At 34.5% G+C, this 22,920-nt stretch overlaps 2 protein-coding genes across 2 annotated transcripts; both read right to left on the bottom strand.

Annotated features, from left to right (window-relative positions):
- Positions 1-821: 821 nt before the first annotated feature.
- LOC142235732 (uncharacterized) lies at positions 822-16,783 on the bottom strand. Its single transcript, XM_075306992.1, has 4 exons — positions 16,780-16,783; positions 16,624-16,679; positions 16,374-16,386; positions 822-6,109 (listed from the first exon to the last, which is right to left on the bottom strand). The coding sequence occupies exons 1-4, from the start codon at positions 16,781-16,783 to the stop codon at positions 1,599-1,601; spliced, it is 4,584 nt and encodes a 1,527-aa protein (XP_075163107.1). The 3' UTR covers positions 822-1,598.
- Positions 16,784-22,208: 5,425 nt separating this feature from the next.
- On the bottom strand, positions 22,209-22,558 carry LOC142235731 (small ribosomal subunit protein eS25-like). The gene has a single exon (XM_075306991.1). It carries the CDS (start codon positions 22,556-22,558, stop codon positions 22,271-22,273), a length of 288 nt encoding a protein of 95 aa, XP_075163106.1. The 3' UTR covers positions 22,209-22,270.
- Between the last annotated feature and the right edge of the window lie 362 nt (positions 22,559-22,920).

Genomic DNA, 22,920 nt, shown 5'->3' with positions numbered 1-22,920 from the left:
TTTTCGCAATATGCATATAGCATTGGTATCTTTTCTAGTTTCTTTTTATTAATTTGGGAAGTTAGGTAGTTTGCTTACTATCTTGCTCTATATACAAAATATAGTAATATGCGCATTTGGCCTATATATGGGAATGTATAGATACATCTTATGGGAAAGGATGTGAAAAACAGGATTAGGAGAGGTCTTGATTAAGTATGCAGTGTAAGGATTTCAATCTTCTATAATTTTTGGATTTTTCTATATCTATAAATTCTTGTCCTTTAACAGATATCTTGAGCAAAGCAGTTTGTTTGTATAAGTTTTTGTTTAAGGGAAATTTTTAAAGAAGGATTTATGTATATATGTATTATATATAGTATATATATATATATATCAATATATATATGCGTAGGTATATAAATTTATTTTGGTTTGTTTTCCATTAAATTCTTTTCTTAAACCCTGCTATGTAATTTTTAACTACTGGTTTGTTTGATTAGATTTTTTTCATCGGTTAAAAGGATATAATTGGGCTACATTTTTCAAATGATATTTTCAAAATTACGTATGCTTTTTAATGTTGTGATATTTTTCCTATGTTTTTTTATTCTGTAATTTCTCTCTTAGCAAAAACAAAACTGCGAAAAAAAAGTTTTAAAACCCTGACAATAAATTGAAATATATTTTTTGATTTCTTTATGTCCTATGAGTTTTAGATGTATATCTAAAATAATATATAGGAACTTTAATAATTATTAAAAAAAAAAACATAACAAGAAGAGAAATTCAAAATCAATTTATATTCATATCTCCTTAGTATCAAACAACAGCTGATGATCAATGATTTATAAATGTCAAAATGTAGGGAGATTTTATTATATGTTGTTTATGTCTTTAGCATATGGATTCTCAGCCATTACATTGTTTAACTACCACGTATCTATTTAATCGTAAACAGCTGTTCCCCGATTGATAATCAGCTGTTTTTTTTTTAGATTTAATAAGGAGATGATTTCTAGTGGGATTCTCTATCTTTCAACGACAATTACAATATTAATTTTCTCTATTTGTTTGCCATGAAGACAATGCCTTTCTATAACAACACTTTGACTATCGACATTAAAATAGTATTGCGCTTGGCAACACTGTTACGGGGAATGGTGCCATGAGAAAAATAGAAATCAGCTGTTATTGTTATCAACACTGGTGTAATTTAATGTTGCCATTGTTTATTTTTTATTGTAAACTATGTAAACTACGATTATCGTTGAAAAGAAACCAAGAGAATCCCACTTATGCGCTTTACAGACTATCAGTTATTCCGGACGACAGTGCTCGTGTCGAACATATCCCATATATTGTGCACATTATAAGTTAAGTCAGAATGCATAATCGATGTATGCTGCATGTTTATGGGATCGATAATATATTTACCGATTATTTAGTCATCGCCGACAAGTCGTATCGATCCGACACACTGTAAGATTCTTTACAAACACCGACATTCCGTCCGGAATAACTGATAGTCTGTAAAGCGCATTATGTTGTGTGCGTGTGTGATTGAAAACCAGGGTTACCATAGCATACATAATCTAAAGCATTGTAGAGAGCCTCATTTAAACTGGGGTCAAATTAAATGATAATTTTATGGAACCCGTTAAGCGTTCCCTAACCGGTAAATATATAATAGCGGGCACAAACCTGTTACACTCATTATCCGTCTGTTCTTCCAAGACAAATGCTTGCATTTGTGGTGGAGCATCACCATTTGCATCTGCATTGGCAATTTCACGGGGCACAGCATAGGAAGCTGTTTTGCCAAATTGCTGGGCCAAATCTTGCAAGAGTTCCTGTTGATTGGGCATTCCATGGGTGATGGGTGAACAAGCTGCTGATTTTGTCAAATTTATTACCTTCTCGTTAATATTTTCGTCAAGATTTATAGAATTATCTTGTGATCTATCCATTGGTGGGGGAGAATTTGAACTCTCTTTGATCAATTCTTCCTTAATGGTGATGGCATTACGTCTAGGCGATGGTGTTCGCATAGACAAATTTGTGGGCTGGGACTCATCGATTATAGACTCGGCGGCTTCGTCCATTCTCGTATTGTCTTGGGTTTCTTTGCTACGCTGGCCATCCTCTTCCAGGTCTTCATCATTCTCCCGCATTTTGACTTTATTAGCTTCCTCATCTGGCTGCTCACTATTCATAATGGAATGGGTACGTTCATGTATGAAGAGGAAAGCATAATATGGTGTGGAGAATGAGCACAATGAACACTGATACTCTTTCAGTCTCGCTGGCGAGGGAATATTTCTCTCCTGTTTCATATGGGACGAAGATGTTATTGGAGTTTTGGGAATATTTTGTAGTAAATGCTGGGCATTCAGATTCTGTAATGCCTGGGCCAGTTGGGCTGGCGACGGTACGCTAGGATGTGTGGGTGTAGGTGTAGTCGCATTTGAGGTGGAGCCCGTTGAACTTGAACCGTTGGGAATTTTGAGGGTGGGACTTGAGGGCTTGCTGAAGCTGCCAAATTGTTGTTCCAGTTCACGGAGTTTCTCCATGCCGTTGGCTCCATGATCATTGAGCAAATGGGAACGCAACCACTTGGGACTACGAAAACGGCGTTGGCATATGGGACAGCATTCGTTGGGATTAGCATTATCGACTTTCATTTCAGAGCCATTGCTACCAAACGGACTTAAATTGAAATTTCTATTCGTGCTCTCAGCTTCTAAGGCTGCTACAGCTGTTGGTGGTGGTGGTAGTGATCCTGACTGTGGCTGAGAAGTTTCCGCATTCAGCCCATTCTGCCTGGGCTGGGGCAAAGGAGATCCTTCCTCTATAATGCCATGGGTATTGTGTTTATGCACTCGCAAAAAGTACTTGCTGCACAATTCCTTGTTGCATATGTTGCAGACCACTCCTCCTATCTGCGCCCCATTTTCAATCTCTATGCCATGCATGCGTTGCATGTGGGTCTTCATGAAGTATTTGTTGCATAGTTCTTTGTTGCAAATTTCACAATAGCTGCTCGTGGGAGTCATTGTATAAGGTGTCCTTGGCGCTTGCGTTGTGGCCAGAGCTGCACTATTGACGGGTCTGTCTGGTGTGACAAAGCCCTCACGCAAGGGACTTCCGCCCTTGATGTTGGCCAGGAGGTGAACTTCAGTGATATGTTTTTGAAATTCTGGCAAATTAGAGAAATCCCGATCGCATGGAGTACATCTTAAATCACCTCCAATGCCTGGCAATCCGCCCATGAGCGGTGGAATTAGCCCACCTAGGGGTGAGCCATTCGGCGAGTGTTTGAGCAGTGTTTGCTGCTGCTGTTGTTGCTGCAACATCAATGTAGAAGCGAAATGCATGGGTTGTAGTGAGGCGTCCATGCCATCCATAGCTCCGCCACCATGCTCCGTCATAAGATGAGCCTGTAGAGCATATTGATTTTCCATCTCTCGGCCACATAGATGACAGGGCATGGGTCTTTTTCCGTTCAAATCACTCAGCTGTTGGATCATGGACTGCAGCTTTTGAAGATTTTGTAGACCCATGGCTGCCTCGTTGGCGGCAAGAGCTGCTTGACTATCATTTTGCAATTTATGGGGTTCAGGAGTTGAGGACACACTTAGATTTTGATTGTTTTCACTACGATTTTCCTGATTTTCATCATTCCCCGATTCCTTGGCAACCGACTCGACTTCGTTCGAGTCAGGGATTTCTAGTTTTATCCTCTTACTGGATGGTTGATGGTGCTGCTGTTTGTGTCTTTGAGATTGTTGCTCCATTTCCTCAGTTGTACTATCGGCGCCAACCATCATACGTTGAGCCATCATCACATTCGATGGCATTCCCCCGACCATATTCATGAAGGGCCAATTGGACATCTTGGGTAGATTCTCGTTATCTTCCAGAGGCATGAAAATTCCATGTCGCTTCCATTTGTGTGTACGTAAGAAGTATTTGTTGCAATACTCCTTGCAACAGAGCTCGCAGAACGCTTCCGGATTCACAACTCCCAAGCGTTTCAGTTTGTCATGAGCGAAATTAGCATCCCGAGCCAATTGCTGAAACTGGGGCGAAAGTTTACGTGGCTGGGGTGTAAAAGAGACCTCTTCCTGCTCTAAAGCAAAATCTTGACGAAAACCATCGGGCATTTGAAATTGTTTCGCATCGTTTGGACCTTCCATAGCGTTACCAGAATTGGGGCTGTTACGTTGCGACACATTCGCATTGGAGTTTTGTTCATGGACTTTAGTGCGATGGCGTCTCATGGCAAAAATATTGGTGAAGCGTTTTGAGCAAATATCACAATAGACGGGCGATGATTGTGGGTTACTGGTATTGGCAGTGGGTTTCTCATCCCTGTCCTTGCGATCACTGTGGAGTTTTGTTGTTGCTGGTTGCTGAAGCAGCTGTTGTTGCTGTTCCATTTGCATTTGATGTTGTTGTTGTTGCTGCTGCTGGAAATGTTGCTGCTGCTGTTGTTGTTGCATTTGCAATTGGAACATTTGACTCATGGCATTCATGGTGTTGCTTTGCTGAGCTGCTGCCGCACCTCCGGCCCCATCGGCTACCGGATCATATATCCCATGTTTATTGGCCTTGTGAGTTTTTAGGAAATATTTGTTACAGAACTCCTTGTTACACAGCTCACAGAAAGCTTCCGGATTGAAAATTCTCAATGGTGGCCGATTCAAACCATCGACACCGGTAAACCCCGGTACGGCTAAAAGGGGAAGATAGCCACCTGCCTGAAGAGCTGCTGCTGCCGCTGCCTCGGGTGGAAAAGGGAAACCCATAGGTGGTATTTGGGGTTGACGCATCCAGGCTTGCTGCTGCTCCTTACCATTGGAGTCCACATGAGCATTCTGCATCTCATTCATGACATCTGAATTAGAGTTGCGACCAGATGGTGGACTATCCGCTTGTTTTCTTTCCATTTTCACTTTCACCGAAGCCAATAGACCCATCGATGTCAGTTGATCTGCAGGAGTAGCACCTTCCGTATTCTGGCCTTCGTTGTGTTCCTGCAACATGTGTAGGCTTAGTTTAAATTCGTTCTCGAAATTCTCTCCACATTCCTTGCAAAATGTCTGATATGGATTATTGTTGTAGTTTTCGGCTTCCTCATCTTCCTGCATGGCCAACATTTGTTGCTGTTGCTGCTGTTGGTATTCCATAGCCTCCTTGTCCTCCGGCATATCATCATCATGCTGTTGTGGTTTACTTTCATCATGTGATGTCTTTTGCATCTTTGATATGTTTTCCATTTGTTTTTGCTGTTGCTGCTGCAACAACTCAAAAGTTTCCTTCAAATGCTCCATGGATTTGGGCAAAAACATTTTCGACAATTTATCCTCGTAATCCACAGCCGGATTGTGGGTGGTACGCTCCGGTGAATGCTGTTCACATTTAATGGCATGCACAATGGGATGATGTTGATTCTCGGCGTTATCGTAGCTGTTCGAGCCGACCATGGCAACGTCAGTGCGTTTGTTGCTCTCATCATCCATACGCGTAGGATTGTGTTGTTTGCGTCGTTTTTTGGCAGCATCATTTAGGGCCTCCAACAACTGCATTTGCATGGCTGCATTAGCAGCCACAGCTACAGCGGCCATGGCTGCATTGCTTCCTGCTCCACTATCCACATCACTGTCATTTGTGGAACTTTCGCCTGGGGTAAAGCTGGAAGAACTGTTGTGGTTTTGTGCCGCCTGGCCTGTCATCGTTTTATCCTTGAAGACATCGGCAATTGTGCGTTTACTTTTGCTATTGCTCAATTTTGGCGAGGCAGATGATTTAGACTCACAGGTGGTGGTGTTGTTGGTCATTATGTGACTGTTGGCAATTTTACTGCTGGGAGGATGATGTTGCTGTTGTTGATATTGCTGGTGATGTGTGTTGGTGGTATTTTGATCCAATGATGCAGATGTTGAGATAGATGATGCCGTCGAGGAGCTAGAAGATACAGCCACGTTGGAGGACACAGTTACAGCTGCTGCTACTGTCGCATTGTGGTTATTGGAGGAAGTGTTCGATACATCGGAAAGAGCTGTATCCTCACTACTTAAATCGGGCGGTGGGGTTGCATATATAGAAGCGGCCATTTTCGGTATTACTGTAAGATAGAACGAAAGTGGCAAAAAGATGGAGAACATTAATCCTACGAGAAATTATACTTTGGCTGAGTTAAATTGCAAAAGCAAAAATATTCAATAAAGGTTGGAGATCACTATAAGTTGGGTAGGGCTATAGATTTCTATATTTGAAGACAAAAACGAAAATACTGGCTTATGGCCCCAAGCAACTATGTAATTTTTATTAAGAACAATTTATAATAGCAAACAAAATGTTTTATTTTTGTGGAAATATATGAGTACAGGACAAAAATATTTTCTTATTGAAATGATTAACCATGAGATTATTACAAATCCAAAAATACGTAGGCAACAATTCCCTATTGAACCTCTGATGCTAGGTTAGTTATAGTGACAGCCCGATATTTCAGGCTCACTTATACTATTCAGTCCATTTTGATACCACATTGGCGAATTTCTCTCTGAAGCAATGAGAGAAATTCGTCTGTGTATCAGTTAGAATTAAATAAAAGGCAAATTCTATTTAATTTTATGTGAAAATAAGGCCAATGATAGGTTTAATTCCACTTTCGACCGAAATCCAAATTAAATTATACCCAATTTAATTGAACTAAATTAAAGAAAAATAAATAAATAAAAAACCTGGATAAGGAAAGGGAACTGAGGAGGTTTGAGAAATCCGAAACAGGTGTCTTGCCCCCGAAAACCGAAATATAGTCGAACATGGGCATTTTTAAAATATCATCAATTAAAATGATCAAACCTATCACGAAACCGGAAATATTTTTTATTACTTTTTATACCCACCACCATAGAATGGTGACGGGGGTATAATAAGTTTGTCATTCCGTTTGTAACACATCGAAATATCGATTTCCGACTATATAAAGTATATATATTCTTGATCAGGATAAGACGATGTCCGTCTGTCCGTCTGTCTGTCTGTATGTTGTAATCACGCTACAGTCTTCAATAATAAAGCAATCGTGTGAAATTTCGCACAAACTTGTCTTTTGTCTGCAGGCAGGTCAAGTTCGAAGATGGGCTATATCGGTCCAAGTTTTGATATAGCCCCCATATAAACCGACCTCCCGATTTGGGGTCTTGGGCTTTCCCGATTTTATTTCTTGGGCTTCTAGAATCCGTAGTTATTATCCAATTTGGTTGAAATTTGAAATCTAGAGGTATTTTAGGACCATAAAGAGGTGTGCTAAAAATGGTGAGTATCGGTCCAGGTTTTGGTATATCCCCCATATAGATCGATCTCCCGATATGGGGTCTTAGGCTTATAGAATCCGTAGTTTTGATCCAATTTGCCTGAAATTGGACATCTAGATGTATTTTAGAACAATAAAAAGGTGTACCGAAAATGGTGAGTATCGGTCCATGTTTTGGCATAGCCCCCATATAGACCGATCTCCAGTTTTTACTTCTTGGGCGTCTAAAATCTGTAGTTTTTATCCAATTTGCCTAAAATTAGAAATCAAGAGGTATTTTAAAACCCTAAAGAGGTGTGCTGAAAATGATGAGTATTGGACCATGTTTTTATATAGCCCCCATATAGACCGATCTCCAGATTTTATTCTGGGCTTATAGAAACCGTAGTTTTTATGCAACTTGCCTCAAATTGGAAATCTAGAGGTATTTTAGGACCATAAAAAGGTATGCCGAAAATGGTGAGTATATGTCCATGTTTTGATATAGCCATCAGATAGACCGATCTCCCGATATTACTTTTTGGGCTTCTAGAAACCGTAATTGTTGTCCACTTTGCCTGAAATCGAAAATCTGGAGGTTTTTAGGAATACAAATAGGTGTGTAAGAAATGATTTTATTTTTTAGGCTTCTAGAATCCGTAGTTTTTATCTAATTTGCCTCAAATGAGAAATCTAGAGGTATTTTAGGACCTTAAATATGAGAGCCGAAAATGGCGTGTTTGTTTTGGTTTATCTCCCAAATAGACCGATCTCCCGATTTTACTTCTTGGGCTTTTAGAAACCATAGTTTTTTTCAAATTTGCATGAAATTTTAAGTCTAGAAGTATTTTAGGAACATAAGAGGTGTGCCGAAAATGGTGAATATCGGTCAATGTGCACTGATAATGAAAATTGCTTGAAACTGAATTATAGTTCCAGACTTTACTTCTGGTAATCATTTAAATAATTGGGGTAAAAATCTACAGATGTTAGATTTTAAATCAAGGCGTCATTTCATCGTTTTCTTGCACACTTGCACACGATGTTTATGATTCCTCTAAAACTCAAACAAATATGGTTCTTATAAATCCCGAATCTGATCTAGTCTTTATATACTTGTTTTTTGTAATTTTTGTTTTAAATAAATAAACAAAAAGAGGTAGTTTTAATTATATTTCAATTAAAATTTTGTAATTTGTATTTCAATTATAATTAATGAATAAACTCCCTACCGAACCTACAACCTTTATTGGATAAATTCTTAATTTTATTTGCTTTTTAATATTATATTATATTTATTATTATGTATATGTACATGTGGGGTTATAAATGTATTAAAAATGTTTGCTTACATGCATAAACATGCTTTAGATATAGGTGTATATATGACTACGAAAATATTTACACCGATTTACGGTTGGCAATGTATACTGATAACAAGGTTTGCTCTAATTCAAGAAATCGTTAAACGATTCCAGTTATTTTTAATATTAGGTCCACATAAATGTTGTCATCTCTTCAAGGTTATCAAAATTTATCAAAATTAATAAATATCAAGGACAAATATTCTAATGATACATTTAATAAAAAAAAATCTTAAGAAAAATTTTCATAATTTTTAAGTAAATTACATTATAATAAATAATGTGTCATTATTGAGTTTGAGTTTTCGATTACAATAACAACAAATTTAACGAAATTTGTTGTTATTGTAATTGAATTCTCTGTTAAATAATGAAACGATTGGTACTATTCACGAAATTTTTCATTGTCTCTATGAAAATGTTTCGTTATACCATTATAAATATATTATTGTATTTTATGTTATCACATTCAAAACAAATTTTGGTTCTTAATATTACTAGAAGGATTTTGGTATTGATTACGAGCCGAAGTCGTAATTTTTTTAAAGTAAACCCACACCTCTACAATGTTTTGGAGAAATATTTTGAGAAACTAATCCAAGTTCTATACTCAAAAATTGTGAACCCTCTATTACACTAAAATTCCTCCAATATGAGAAAGTTTCTTTGACTTTAATCATTTCTTGTGCACCCTCAAAAAAATTTGAGTTCCCAGCAAAAAAAAATTTGGAAGTTCATCCAAAGGCACAACTTTAAAAGCACTTCCAGAAGATGTACTCCCAATGATGTTCTTTATTATAACTACACAGGAAGTTCTTTTCATTCAATTTTTTAAAACAGGCGTTTTTCATATTTTTAATGGGTAATTTTAACTTTTTATGTTTCATAAATTCATAAAAAGGTACAATTTATTTAAATTTTGTCGAAAAAAAATACTAAATTCAATCTGAAAAAATTGTGCATTTTTGAAAATATTTGAGGTCAAACGTTTCAGACAAGCGTTAGAATCCATTAAAAATTATAAAAAATTATAAAAATTATTTATTTGACAAAATATCACAGAATTTTTTAATTTACATCCAAAACATTGAATTTGGATCACACCTAAAGAAGTGATGTAAATTCAGTGCACCGGCTGTTGAAATGGAGGACTTCTGTCCTTTGACAAGCCCATGTTAAATTCATCGCTTCTGCGTCAATTTTGCATCACTTCCGGATCCAAAACGAACATTTTCATTACTTTTTTGGCGACGCTTTCTTTGCTGGGTTCCAAACATATAATTTTTACACTCAAACATATGAAAAACAGTCCGTGTGTATGTTAATTAAATTAACTACAAAGGGGAAAATTTTAATTTACTAAATTCCTATTTTCCACAAAATATGTTAGTTTAGAATTTCTTAAAATCTGTAAATTGTACCACAAATTTAACCATTGCAATTTAAAACTCCAATTTTTTAGGTCTAATAAATATTCACTTATATTTATGATATCGGCATTTGAGATACAGTTTAGTTAAAATTTTTTAAAACTAACCTAAAATTTCCTTCGGTTCACTTTTATTTAATTATGTTATAGAAAATTCTAATTGGGATATTTGTCTTAAATACCGAATTTTTGGAATATTCACGAACAGATGAATTTCAGTTAAAAAATCCATCTTCAAAGTGAAAAAAATTTTATTTATTTTTTTATTTATAGTTGATACTAAATTTATAGTAAATATAATATTAGTATAAAGATATAAAAAAGCATTGGCAACTGAGGCCATCAGCTAATGAAAAAAATATTTTCTTAATTTAAAAAAAAAAATAAATAAATCAAAAAATAATTCCTTGTCTATATTTGAATTTTTTCATTTCATATCCAAAAATTCAATATCTCAGTTAATTTCTAGATGATTTTTTTAAATCAAATAATGAAAAAAAAAAAATAAAACAAAGATAAACGGATAATCTGTGTTTTAATTGTATTGGATTTAATTGGATTTTGTTTTAATTAAAATATTTTTATTTTAACGATTTCTTTAACTTTGTGTAATTTTTTTTCTTTCTATGTATATAACTGCATAATTTTCGATAATAGGTCAAAAAATCTTTTTCCTTTTGTATGTCTTGAAAAACAATGTGAGAAGATAAAATAAACAAAAAATAATTTATTAAAAATTTCAAAAATAAACTAAAATGAAAAGCTAATATAGTAAACTGTCTGAAATACTAAAAAAATGCTGTTTTTAATATAAATTGGTCACCATAGGCCATTTATATTTTTTAACGTTTGTCGCCATTTTTCTATAATAGATAAATGTTCATAGAATTTTTTAGAATTATTATTATGATTCTGAATAATTATTATTTGTTTTAGAAGTTTCGAAAAACAAATACATAAAATTAAATACAAATAAGTAAATTAATAAAAGAAGAATGAATAAAAACAAGTATATACGGCCTTAAGTTCGGCCAGGCCGAAGCTTATGTACCCTCCATCATGGATTGCGTAGAAACTTCTTCTAAACGCTGCCATCCACAATCGAATTACTTAAGTTGCGGTAACGCTTGCCGATGGCAAGGTATCTTAAAACCTCCTAACACCATCTTCTAAATTGTATGTAAGTCCATACGTGGTATATATTAAATCAAAAAAGATCGATCCAATACGTATATAATTCAGTTTGACAAAGTAGACATAAAATTTTGACAAAATTTTCTACAGAAATAAAATTTTCACAAAATTGTCTATAGAAATAAAAATTTTGACAAAATTTTCTATAGAAAGAAAATTTTGACAAAAATTTCTACAGAAATAAAATTTTAACAAAATTTTCTATAGAAATAAACTTTTGACAAAATTTTCTATAGAAATAAAATTTTGACAATGATGAAAATTTTATTATGAACCGAATAAAATTTTAACAAAATTTTCTCTAGAAATAAAATTTTGACAAAATTTTCTATAGAAATAAAATTTTGATAGATTATTTTTGGCTCTAGTGGCAACCATGATTATGAACCGATATGGACCAATTTTTGTACCAATTTTACCAATTTTGGTATGGTTGTTAGCGACCATATACTAACACCACGTTCCTAATTTGAACCGGATCGGATGAATTTTGCTCCTCCAAGACGCTCCGGAGGTCAAATCTGGAGAACGTTTTATATGGGGGCTATATATAATTATGGACCGATATGGACCTATTCTGCCACGGTTGTTAAAGATCATATACTAACGCCATGTTCCAAATTACAACCGGATCGGATGAAATTTGCTTCTCTTTGAGGCTCCGCAAGCCAAATCTGGGGATCGGTTTATATGGGGGCTATATATAATTATGGACCGATGTGGACCAATTTTTGCATGGTTGTTAGAGACCATATACCAATATCATGTACCAAATTTCAGGCGGATCGGATGAAATTTGCTTCTCTTTGAGGCTCCGCAACCCAAATCTGGGGATCGGTTTATATGGGCGCTATATATAATTATGGACCGATGTGGACCAATTTTTGCACGGTTATTAGAGACCATATACCAACATCATGTACCAAATTTCAGCCGGATCGGATGAAATTTGCTTCTCTTTGAGGCTCCGCAAGCCAAATCTGGGGATCGGTTTATATGGGGGCTATATATAATTATGGACCGATGTGGACCAATCTTTGCATGATTGTTAGAGACCATATACCAACACCATGTACCAAATTTCAGCCGGATCGGATGAAATATGCTTCTCTTAGAGGCTCCACAAGCCAAATCTGGGGATCGGTTTATATGGGGGCTATATATAATTATGGACCGATATGAACCAATTTTTGCACGGTTGTTAGAGACCATATACCAACACCATGTACCAAATTTCAGCCCGATCGGATGAAATTTTCTGCTCTTTGAGGCTCCGCAAGCCAAATCTGGGGATCAGTTTATATGGGGGCTATATATAATTATGGACCGATATGAACCAATTTTTGCACGGTTGTTAGAGACCATATACCAACACCATGTACCAAATTTCAGCCGGATCGGATGAAATTTGCTTCCCTTTTAGGCTCCGCAAGCCAAATCTGGGGATCGGCTTATATGGGGGCTATATATAATTATGGACCGATGTGGACCAATTTTTGCATGGTTGTTAGAGACCATATACAAACACCATATACCAAATTTCAGCCGGATCGGATGAAATATGCTTCTGTTAGAGGCTCTACAAGCCAAATCTGAGGGTCCCTTTATATGGGGGCTATACGTAAAAGTGGACCGATATGACCCATTTTCAATACCATCCGACCTACATCGATAACAACTACTTGTGCCAAGTTTCAAGTCGATAGCTTGTTTCGTTCGGAAGTTAGCGTGATTTCAACAGACGGACGGACGGTCGGACGGACATGCTTAGATCGACTCAGAATTTCACCACGACCCAGAATATATATACTTTATGGGGTCTTAGAGCAATATTTCGATGTGTTACAAACGGAATGACAAAGTTAATATACCCCCATCCTATGATGGAGGGTATAAAAATATTTCACTATGTGCCAGTGTAATGAAATATTTATTAATTTATTTTTATTTCTTACTTATTTGTTAACATTTTTAATCCAATTACAAGGGTTCTTTTTATACCCACCACCATAGAATGGTGACGGGGGTATAATAAGTTTGTCATTCCGTTTGTAACGCATCGAAATATCGATTTCCGACTATATAAAGTATATATATTCTTGATCAGGGAGAAATTCTAAGACGATATAACGATGTCCGTCTGTCCGTCTGTCTGTCTGTCTGTCTGTCTGTCTGTCTGTCTGTCTGTCTGTTGTAATCACGCTACAGACTTCAATAATGAAGCAATCGTGCTGAAATTTTGCACAAGCTCGTCTTTTGTCTGCAGGCAGGTCAAGTTCGAAGATGGGCTATATCGGTCCAGGTTTTGATATAGTCCCCATATAAACCGACCTCCCGATTTGGGGTCTTGGGCTTATAGAAATCGTAGTTTTTATCCAATTTGCCTGAAATTTGAAATCTGGAGGTATTTTATGACCATAAAGAGATGTGCCAAAAATAGTGAGTATCGGTCCACGTTTTAGTATAGCCCCCATATAGACCGATCTCTCGATTTTACTTCTTGGGCTTATAGAAACCGCAGTTTTTATTCAATTTACCTGAAATTTGAAATCTAGAGGTATTGTAGGACCACAAATACGTGTGCCAAAAATTGTGAGTATCGGTCCATATTTTGGTATAGCCCCCATATAGACCGATCTCCCGATTTTACTTCTTGAGCTTATAGAAAACGCAGTTTTTATTCAATTTACCTGAAATTGGAAATCTAGAGGTATTGTAGGACCACAAATACGTGTGCCAAAAATTGTGAGTATCGGTCCATATTTTGGTATAGCCCCCATATAGACCGATCTCCCGATTTTACTTCTTGGGCTTATAGAAACCGCAGTTTTTATTCAATTTATCCGAAATTGGAAATCTAGAGGTATTGTAGGACCACAAATATGTGTGCCAAAAATTGTGAGTATCGGTCCATATTTTGGTATAGCCCCCATATAGACCGATCTCCCGATTTTACTTCTTGGGCTTATAGAAACCGCAGTTTTTATTCAATTTACCTGAAATTGGAAATCTAGAGGTATTGTAGGACCACAAATACGTGTGCCAAAAATTGTGAGTATCGGTCCATATTATGGTATAGCCCCCATATAGACCGATCTCCCGATTTGGGGTCTTGGGCTTATAGAAACCGTAGTTTTTATCCAATTTGTCTGAAATTGGAAATCTAGAGGTATTTTAGGACCATAAAGGGGTGTGCCGAAAATGGTGAGTATCGATCCATATTTTGGTATAGCCCCCATATAGACCGATTCCCCAATTTTACTTCTTGGGCTTCTAGAATCCGAAGTTTTTATCCTATTTGCCTGAAATTGGAAATCTAGAGGTATTTTCGGATCACAAAGAGGTGTGCCGAAAATGGTGAGTATCGGTCCATATTTTAGTATAGCCCCCATAAGAACGATCTCCCGATTTAACTCCTTGGGTTTCTAGAAACCGTAGTTTTTATCTGATATGCCTGAAATTGTAAATATTCTGGTATTTTAGGCTCACAAAAACGTGTATAGCATTAAGTTTTTATCGGTCCACTTGGTAATGCCTCCATATAGACCGACTTCACTTCTTGAGGGTGTAGAAGGCGCACTGATCATGAAAATTGCTTGAAACTCAATGTAAAATTTCCAGATTTTACTTCTACAGATTTAAGATTACAAATCAAGACGTTATTTTATAATTTTCTTGCACACTTAAAAGAGATGTTAATGATTCCTCTAAACCTCAAACAAAAATGGTTCTTATAAATCCAGAATCTGATATAGTCCTCATAGGTGAAATCTTTAAATTTATCTTAGGGTTGTGTCCTCAAGTCCTCAAGCCCTCCTGAAATTTCAAAGGAAACCCTAATATTTGGTTCATGGTGGTGGGTATTTAAGATTCGGCCCGGCCGAACTTACTGCTGTATATACTTGTTTATCTTGTAAAATAAGAAATAAAATTAATTTTTTAATTTTTTTTCATATTGTGTAATTCAAAAATGCCTAATAAATATTTCACTATGTACCAATATGATGAAAATTTTATTTTTTTATTTATTTTTGTTTGGATCCAATTATATCTGTGTTTTTAAAGCTAGTAAAATAAAAACATTTTTTTTTCATTTTTTTTTTATCTTGTGTAATTTAAATGCCTAATTTTAAGATTTTTTTCCCATATAAATTTTAATTTAGTTTTAAATGAACTACAACGTCATCTCATAAATGTGGCATCTTCCTTAATGTAAATAACTTAATTTCCTTATTCAACTAAAAAATATGTTTGTTGTTCATTTTCAATCACCTAAATCTTCTATCCTCCCTCTCTTGTTAGTAAGTGCATATTTCATATCTCAACATAGCTAGTGAAGCTATAAGGGCTTAATGGAGCCACAAATAACCAACAGGGGGAAGAGAGGAAATTTAATAAAACTGTTTAATTAAAATATTTTCCAATATTGAGATTTTTTGCGCATGACTAATTTATTTTGTATTATTTTGCCTTCTTTTTGCCTCACATTTATACTCATATACATCAAACCAACAACATACAAATACTTGTAGACATTTACAAAATATGTTTGTGGATGTGAGTGTGTGTGTTTGTGTTTGTATGTCTACATATTTCATTATTAAACTTTTTATAATAAGCTTTTCCACCAACTCACACAATCATCTAACCACCCATCCATCCACCTCAAACCATCCATTCATCTACGAACGAACTCCCTATTGCATATACATCCTCCCAAAAATAACAACGCCATCAACTAACAAGAAAAAAAGATCCCTTCATATCCAGCATTATATCAATGTTTTTTCCCTTTATGCCAGAAGCGTTTTTGCGCCTGGTAACACTTTTTCCAACCTTAACTCATATATTTTGCTGGTGTTAGGACACCAAGACCGGAGTGGGGGATTTTTGAAGGGCTTCTCCGCCAAAGGAGCTGGGGCTAACTTAAAGGGAAAAATTTGAAGAAAAAAATTTTTCATGCCACACAATAAGTAGTTTTGTTGGTGAATATTTTGATAGGAAGAATATATAAAACTACTACCTCCCCACCCCTGCCCCTCTGGCTTTACTCTCATCTGCCCAAAGCACACACATCTTTTCCTTGTGGACATGCACTTACATATGTACATGAACTGAACAAAGTAACATACATTCATTCATTCATTTATGTATGCATGTTTGTAACTGACACACACACACACACTCATGCCATTGTTATTAAATATCCTTGTTCCATCCTTGCATACCACAGACATTTATTTTATTTTTGTTTAGTTTTTTTTTCATTTTTGTGCAAAAATTCTTTGAAAAGAAATTTTCCATTATACATAATTTTTCGGTTTTTCTTCGTTTTTGGCATGTCTCCTCACCCTTATCGATATTGTGTGGTTATATGGAGACGGGGGGAAGACGAAGGGTAGGAGAGCTGTAGAAAGAAATATGAGAGAATTTGTAAGAAGGAAAAATATAAAAATTAAAGGGAAATTCAACCAGCCTAGCAAGAAGAAGAACAAGACTACACTCACCCATAGGCTAAAACAGCCAACCAATATTCACGCCCCCACCATCAAACCACTAACAAAGACAAACTCACACACACACACAAATAATATAGGACATGCATACAGGATTCTTGAGAAGCGGGAAGGCAACAACAGCAACACAAAAATACCAACAACACCTATAACAATATCAACAGAAATGAAATGAAATAAAATAACGCAGAAAAAGAAATTTTATACAAAGTCATCCGATTTAAGGAATACAAAAATGTTCTACATTGTTGATGTTTTGTTCCTATGGTTGTTGTCCGTGTTGTTGTTGTTGTTGTGTACAAAAACACACACACACACAGCCACATATACAAACTCCAATTACATATGCCTACTTACACACTTACATAGTCCTATACAAACGTCAATGTTATAAACTTCCTATCCTTGCTATCGGTCTCACCCTTCACCGTTTTCCCCCTTCATAACTGACTGACTGACTCGCGGCTGCTCCACACAGCTTTTTTTCCTTTTTGGTTTCTTAACACCCCATCCACCCCCTCGGCAGACTGCCTTACAATGTTCCGCAATGTCCTGTATTTTGTTGTTATTCCTTGAACACAGCGTGTTCTCTGTGGGTTTGTTTTTGTTGTTGCGGGGCATGAGTTGATGTCTTTTATAAAACTTATAATTTTTTTTTTTTGGCTTCTTCCACCCACTCCGTTCTTCGCGTCTTCAATTTTTCTTGGTCTTATTTTACTGGCTTTCATTCAGCAGCATGACTTGTGTGAAATAAATTTCATTCTTAAGAAACTTTTGAGCCTCTGAAAGTACAAGTTTCTTTGTCAGTCCGTCCGTTTGTCTATCCTTTGCCATCGTCCTAGGTAATACAGAGGATGGAATTGCTACAAGATTAGAATAAAATGGAATTTTTTCTACCCTTGAATTTCTCTAATTCCCAGAGAAGGTGAGATTTTTTTCTCACGATTCGAGGAAGCCTAAATAAAAATAGTATATGAGGAAATTTTGAGAGATATAGTAAATTAAGGATATAGCGCACTTTATTTAAAAAAAAATAATTATGCAATATATTCAAACAAGAAATTATAGATACACCCAGAAAAAAGTGATTCCACCATGAAAGAAAATGTAGGTTTATATTAGAAAATTTTAACTAAAATATTTTTGTAATTACAACATGATACAAATAAGTTAATATATATATTTTTTTTTAATTGAAGACAATTTATTAAAACTAATGATTTTTTCTGTTGTTTAATAAAATTTCACATTTTGAAAGAAAAAATTGGAATGAAAAATTATTAAAAAAAAAATTGTGAAAGACACAATTTAAAAAAAAAATTACTCATATGAGAATGAGAAAGTAAGCAAAAAATAACACTTGTTTACACTGAAAATGTAAGGTGACTTTTCTTATGTATTTTGTTCTACTGAATTCGAAAAAAAAATAAAAATTTTTTTATGTAACAGTTTTTGAGATATTCCGTTATTTTTAGTTTTTCGCTCTTTTTTCACAAAGCAAATTATATCTCGAGTTAGAAATGTCCAATTATATCGCTGTTAGTACTTAAATGAAAGGTATTGAGATGATAAGTTAAGTGGTTAAAAAAATATCGATGGTATAAGGGCAAATTAAAAAAAAATCGTGTTTTACAGTGACCCTTTTCCGGCGGAAAAGGATCACTGTAAAACATGCACAGAAAAAAATTTCCGTAGTTAAACTAACGCTAAATTTAACTTATTTCTATTGGAAAAAAATTATTTGATAGCAGTTGAATTTTATTATTTTTTCGAAATTTTCTACAGCTTAATGAAATCTTACTTTTTTTAAGTATGTCCCAAAAATTTTATGAACTAAACGTGGGTATAAAGTTCAATGACCGTACACATAAGTTCAATGTGAACTAAAACAAACGAAGATTTTCGTACGATTCCCAAAAATAGTAAGAATGAACTACTTTATGATTAAAATGGTTATGATTTGGCGCCAATGATTTTCATCTTTATGTTATTTTTAGTTCATTTTTTCTTCTATGAGAGGATGTAATTTCGTAAACTGCAGTTAAAAAGTACAACAGGGCATTAAATTTTCCTGGTTTTAACAACGCTTTGTGGATATCTCAAAATGTTTCGATTATTTAAATATTTGAATAAGTCATCTTTGAATTTTTGCGATTATTATTCCGAAATTGGAAAAATGGCTTTTCGACATTTTTACTATTTAAAAAATTGGAAAACTTGGTTTTTTGATTTTTAAAAATTTTGAATAAGTCAGCTTTCAATTTTTGCGATTATTAAATATTCGAATTTTTTGAATTTTTATGTAATTTTTATGTAATTTACAAAACTTTAGATTCAGTGAAAATGTGAAAAGAAAAACTTGCAGTTCATTTGGCACATGCGTGTTTCAGAGAATGAAGCCGTTGAGTCGCGCCGGCGATTTTTTTTCCAGTCGGCGACGCCGCCGATAAGTCGACTTACCTCGCCAATTAATCCCAAATATTGATTTATATCAGAAAAATTGATAATTAATTGTTGTATTTTTTGCCAAAATTTTTAACATTTCTGCTAATTTTAGCGAAGAGAGTAAAAATCATTTTTACTCTCTTGTGGGGAAAATACACCTATTTTTTCCCAGCAAAAAATTTTTTAGTTCTTCCTAAGTCTTTACTTTTAATGTACATCACAAACGTGTTTTTCTATAGATGGACTTAACTTTCACTTCACAACAAGCTCTTTTGAGGTGATATATAAAAAGTCTTTGCTTTATACTGTTTTACCAATAAATCCAAATTTTCTGAATTTTACAGTGCATAAAACACGGCAAGGGGAAATAAAATAATAAAACAATTTCCACAAAATCTTTGAAAAGTGTACGGATCCATTCCTCAGCAGACTTAAAATTTGCGATAAAGTATGGTTATGGATAAAAGTCGAAAATGTTAAGAACATTTTTATTTTTGAATGTATTACCCTAATCACATCTGAAGAACTGATGCGAAATCAATGCAGCGGATTCTTAAAAGATGAATTCCGTCCTATGACAAGCCCATGTAATCATTGCTTCTGAGTCAATTTTGCCACACTTCCGGATCCAAAAAGAATATTTCCATTGGTTTTTTTGGCTACGCTTGTTTTGCTGGGTTTCTCATCATGGCCAATCAGCTGATTTGGAATTTCAGTTAAATTAAATCGTTTATTTCGCAAAAATTAACTTGATCATTACAAGCATATTATTTAAATAATTTTTATTGTCACCGACCACTGTATCATTATCATTACACGTAGAAAGCATCTAACATCCCAATATAAGGCATATTTTTCCCCAAAGAAACTGAGTTGAAAACTGGAAGCCAAAACAAAATCAGAAAAATAAGCAGCAACAGCAAATTAAAAATACACAGACACTCGTGTATACATATACACGTGGATCCGAAGACGTTGACGTTTAGGACGAGAAGAACGTAAACAAAGATGAAATAACAGGAGGAGATGGAGTATGACTAGAAGAAGAAAACCACCTCCTCACCCTCCCCCCCCCCCTCCCCCCCCCCCCCCCCATCACCACAAACATAAAGGAGAATCCACAAAATAAAATGGAAAACTAAAGGCAAATTTTTATAAAAAAAAAGAAAAATGTTAAACTATTTTTGTTGTTCAGTGGTGGTAGGGGAATAGGGGGTGGGGTAAAGGAAAACCAGGCATTTGTTGAAGGTTTTATAGAAATCGGTATAAACTTTCAGCAAGGGTGAGGGTGGGGGGCGATATAAATTAAGTTTCCATGGTTGAGTTTGTTGGTTATTTGCTGCTGCAGTAGCAGAGCTTCAGTTTCCTTTATTAACGGTGACGTTAGCAGCAACGTGGATGATATTGTTGCTAGTATTATTGTTGTTTGTTTGTGTGTTGGCTTCTAGGTTTTTTTTTTCTTCTCAAGCCTTATTTTTCATAACACACACACTCTAGTATATATATATATTTTTTTTTTTTTGATTTCATTTTTGCACTTTTTTCCAATTTAGTTTCGGTAGTAAAGTTAAAGGGATTTCTTTTCTTTAGTTGTTGTATTTGTTGTTCTTGTTGATATTTTATATGCTCAGTGTGGGTTGGGTGGTTCATGTAAACACTCACACATATTTATAGTATGAGGTAAATATTTGTAAGTAGATGTATGTAAGTAAATGCATATACGAGAGTTTTTATTAAAGTCATGGAGGTTGTTTGTATAACACTGAGCCTATGGGCAGTAAGTACATAGTTTCCTCCACAATGTTGATGTCGGCCCCACTCAATAGGCCCAACCATTTCCAATCATATGAAATTTCATATGGGATAATTATTATACATCGTGTCCAATTATTATATAGGAAATAAATAAATGACTTATGGAATTCGAATAAAATTTATATGAATATTAGACTTCATGTTTAAGACCAAGTATTTTCGGAATTTATGATTTAAACATACATAAGAAATGATAGTTTTATTATTTTTTTAATCCGGTTTAAAAAGTGTACCTAACCTAACCGTCTTCATTGGGAAAAAAATCAATAGTATTCCAAAAGTTTATAAAGCATCAATTGTTGTGAGTACATCCCCTACGAAACTTCAAACTCCAAAAAAAAAAATGTAATAGGCCAGATTAATATGCTTTTAATATATTCTATAAGGAGTAATTTTTTTTTTCGATGTTGCTTCGTTCGTTATTATAACATATTATTGGCGTCTGTCATATCTAAAATGTCGATATGGACACAAAATTACTTAACCAGCTGTGCCCAACGTCCCATAAAGTCTATTTGCATTGAAATTAATCGGACACGTGTTGCCTGATAATGATAAGATAAAGGTATCCAATAATGAATAAATAAACTGAAAACACTTTTAGATAATTATAAATATGAATTTTTATAAAACAAGAATTTTCTTTTAGCAAGCAATTCTAAATCAGCCCTGAAAAAAATTCTTTCAATATAGGCAAAAACAAAAATGTTTATCCGGTGATACATTAAAAGGTAGATCTATAACTTCCCTCTCCTTTAATTTTATTTAGTTGTTATGTTTAAATGCAATTGAAATTCAATAAATAAAATATAGTTAAAACAATTCAAAAAAAAAAAACTATAAAAAATGAAAATAATTTGACTAGAATTAATTAAATTTCATGAACTAAAATAAAGTTAAAAAATTTTAAAAATGTTCGTAGACTTTTTCGGGGTTACTTGATACTAAGAAACAAATTTAAAAAAAATCAGTAAATCTTAATATAAAATTCTTAATTCATAAGATTTTGAACTTCTCTTAAGTATTTTGGTATTGATTTTGAGTTGTTGCTTCTTTAAAATAAGAATATTTTTTAAGGATCCCAGTAAAACTTAACTTAAAATTCAATTTCAATTGTAACTTAATAATGAATAAATAAATAAATAACTTAAAATTCTAAATTCACCTTTTAAGTCTTTTAATACAAAAAATATGTAAACATGTCTTAGGAGGTACGATTTATTTACGCATCATCACCCTTGGTGGCACGTATGTAAATTACTTGAGAGGCATGTTGCACGACCTGTTTAATTAAACCTTTATCGCGCAATTCAATCAAAGCACGCTTAGCCAAAGAACTACGGATCTTTAGACGTTCAGGTACTAAAGAGGGAGTGATCAATTTGTATTGGGGCACTTCCTTGTACAATTTTTCATAAGTGGCCTTATCGAAGAGAAATTGATTGTTCAACTTATCTTCAAAATATAATGGGATATCACACTTCAACAAATTTTTAGATGAACTTTTCATAAGGATTCTTTAAAACAGGGGCAAAAGTTAACCCACCCTTAAAGAAAATGAACTTTTCGTAAGGATTCTTTAGAACAGGGGCATTTTTAGGGAGCTTTAAATCTAGGCCATATAAAATAAAAACTAGAATACAAAACAAGACTAACGATGTTAGTCGAAATATTGATTAATGAAAAGTCGTAAAAACATATTTTTAAAAGGATCTCAAGCCGAAATAATAATACAATAAAAAAAACTTTAACCACAGATACAAAATTTTCAAAATACGTCTTGGCCTATATTTGAACATTTATTTTCTTTAGTCCAAAGATTCAATATTATACCTGATTTCTTTAAAGAAGAAGAAAATATTTTTCTTCACT

The sequence above is a fragment of the Haematobia irritans genome, chromosome 4, assembly GCF_050003625.1.
Source record: "Haematobia irritans isolate KBUSLIRL chromosome 4, ASM5000362v1, whole genome shotgun sequence".
NCBI lineage: Eukaryota > Metazoa > Arthropoda > Insecta > Diptera > Muscidae > Haematobia > Haematobia irritans.
Note: the sequence above shows the minus strand (reverse complement) of the source record. Positions and strands in the feature narration are given on the sequence as shown.

Coding starts and splice junctions, on each gene's coding strand:
- LOC142235731 (XM_075306991.1), bottom strand. CDS start 22,558: ATGAAAAGTTCATCTAAAAATTTGTTGAAGTGTGATATCCCATTATAT.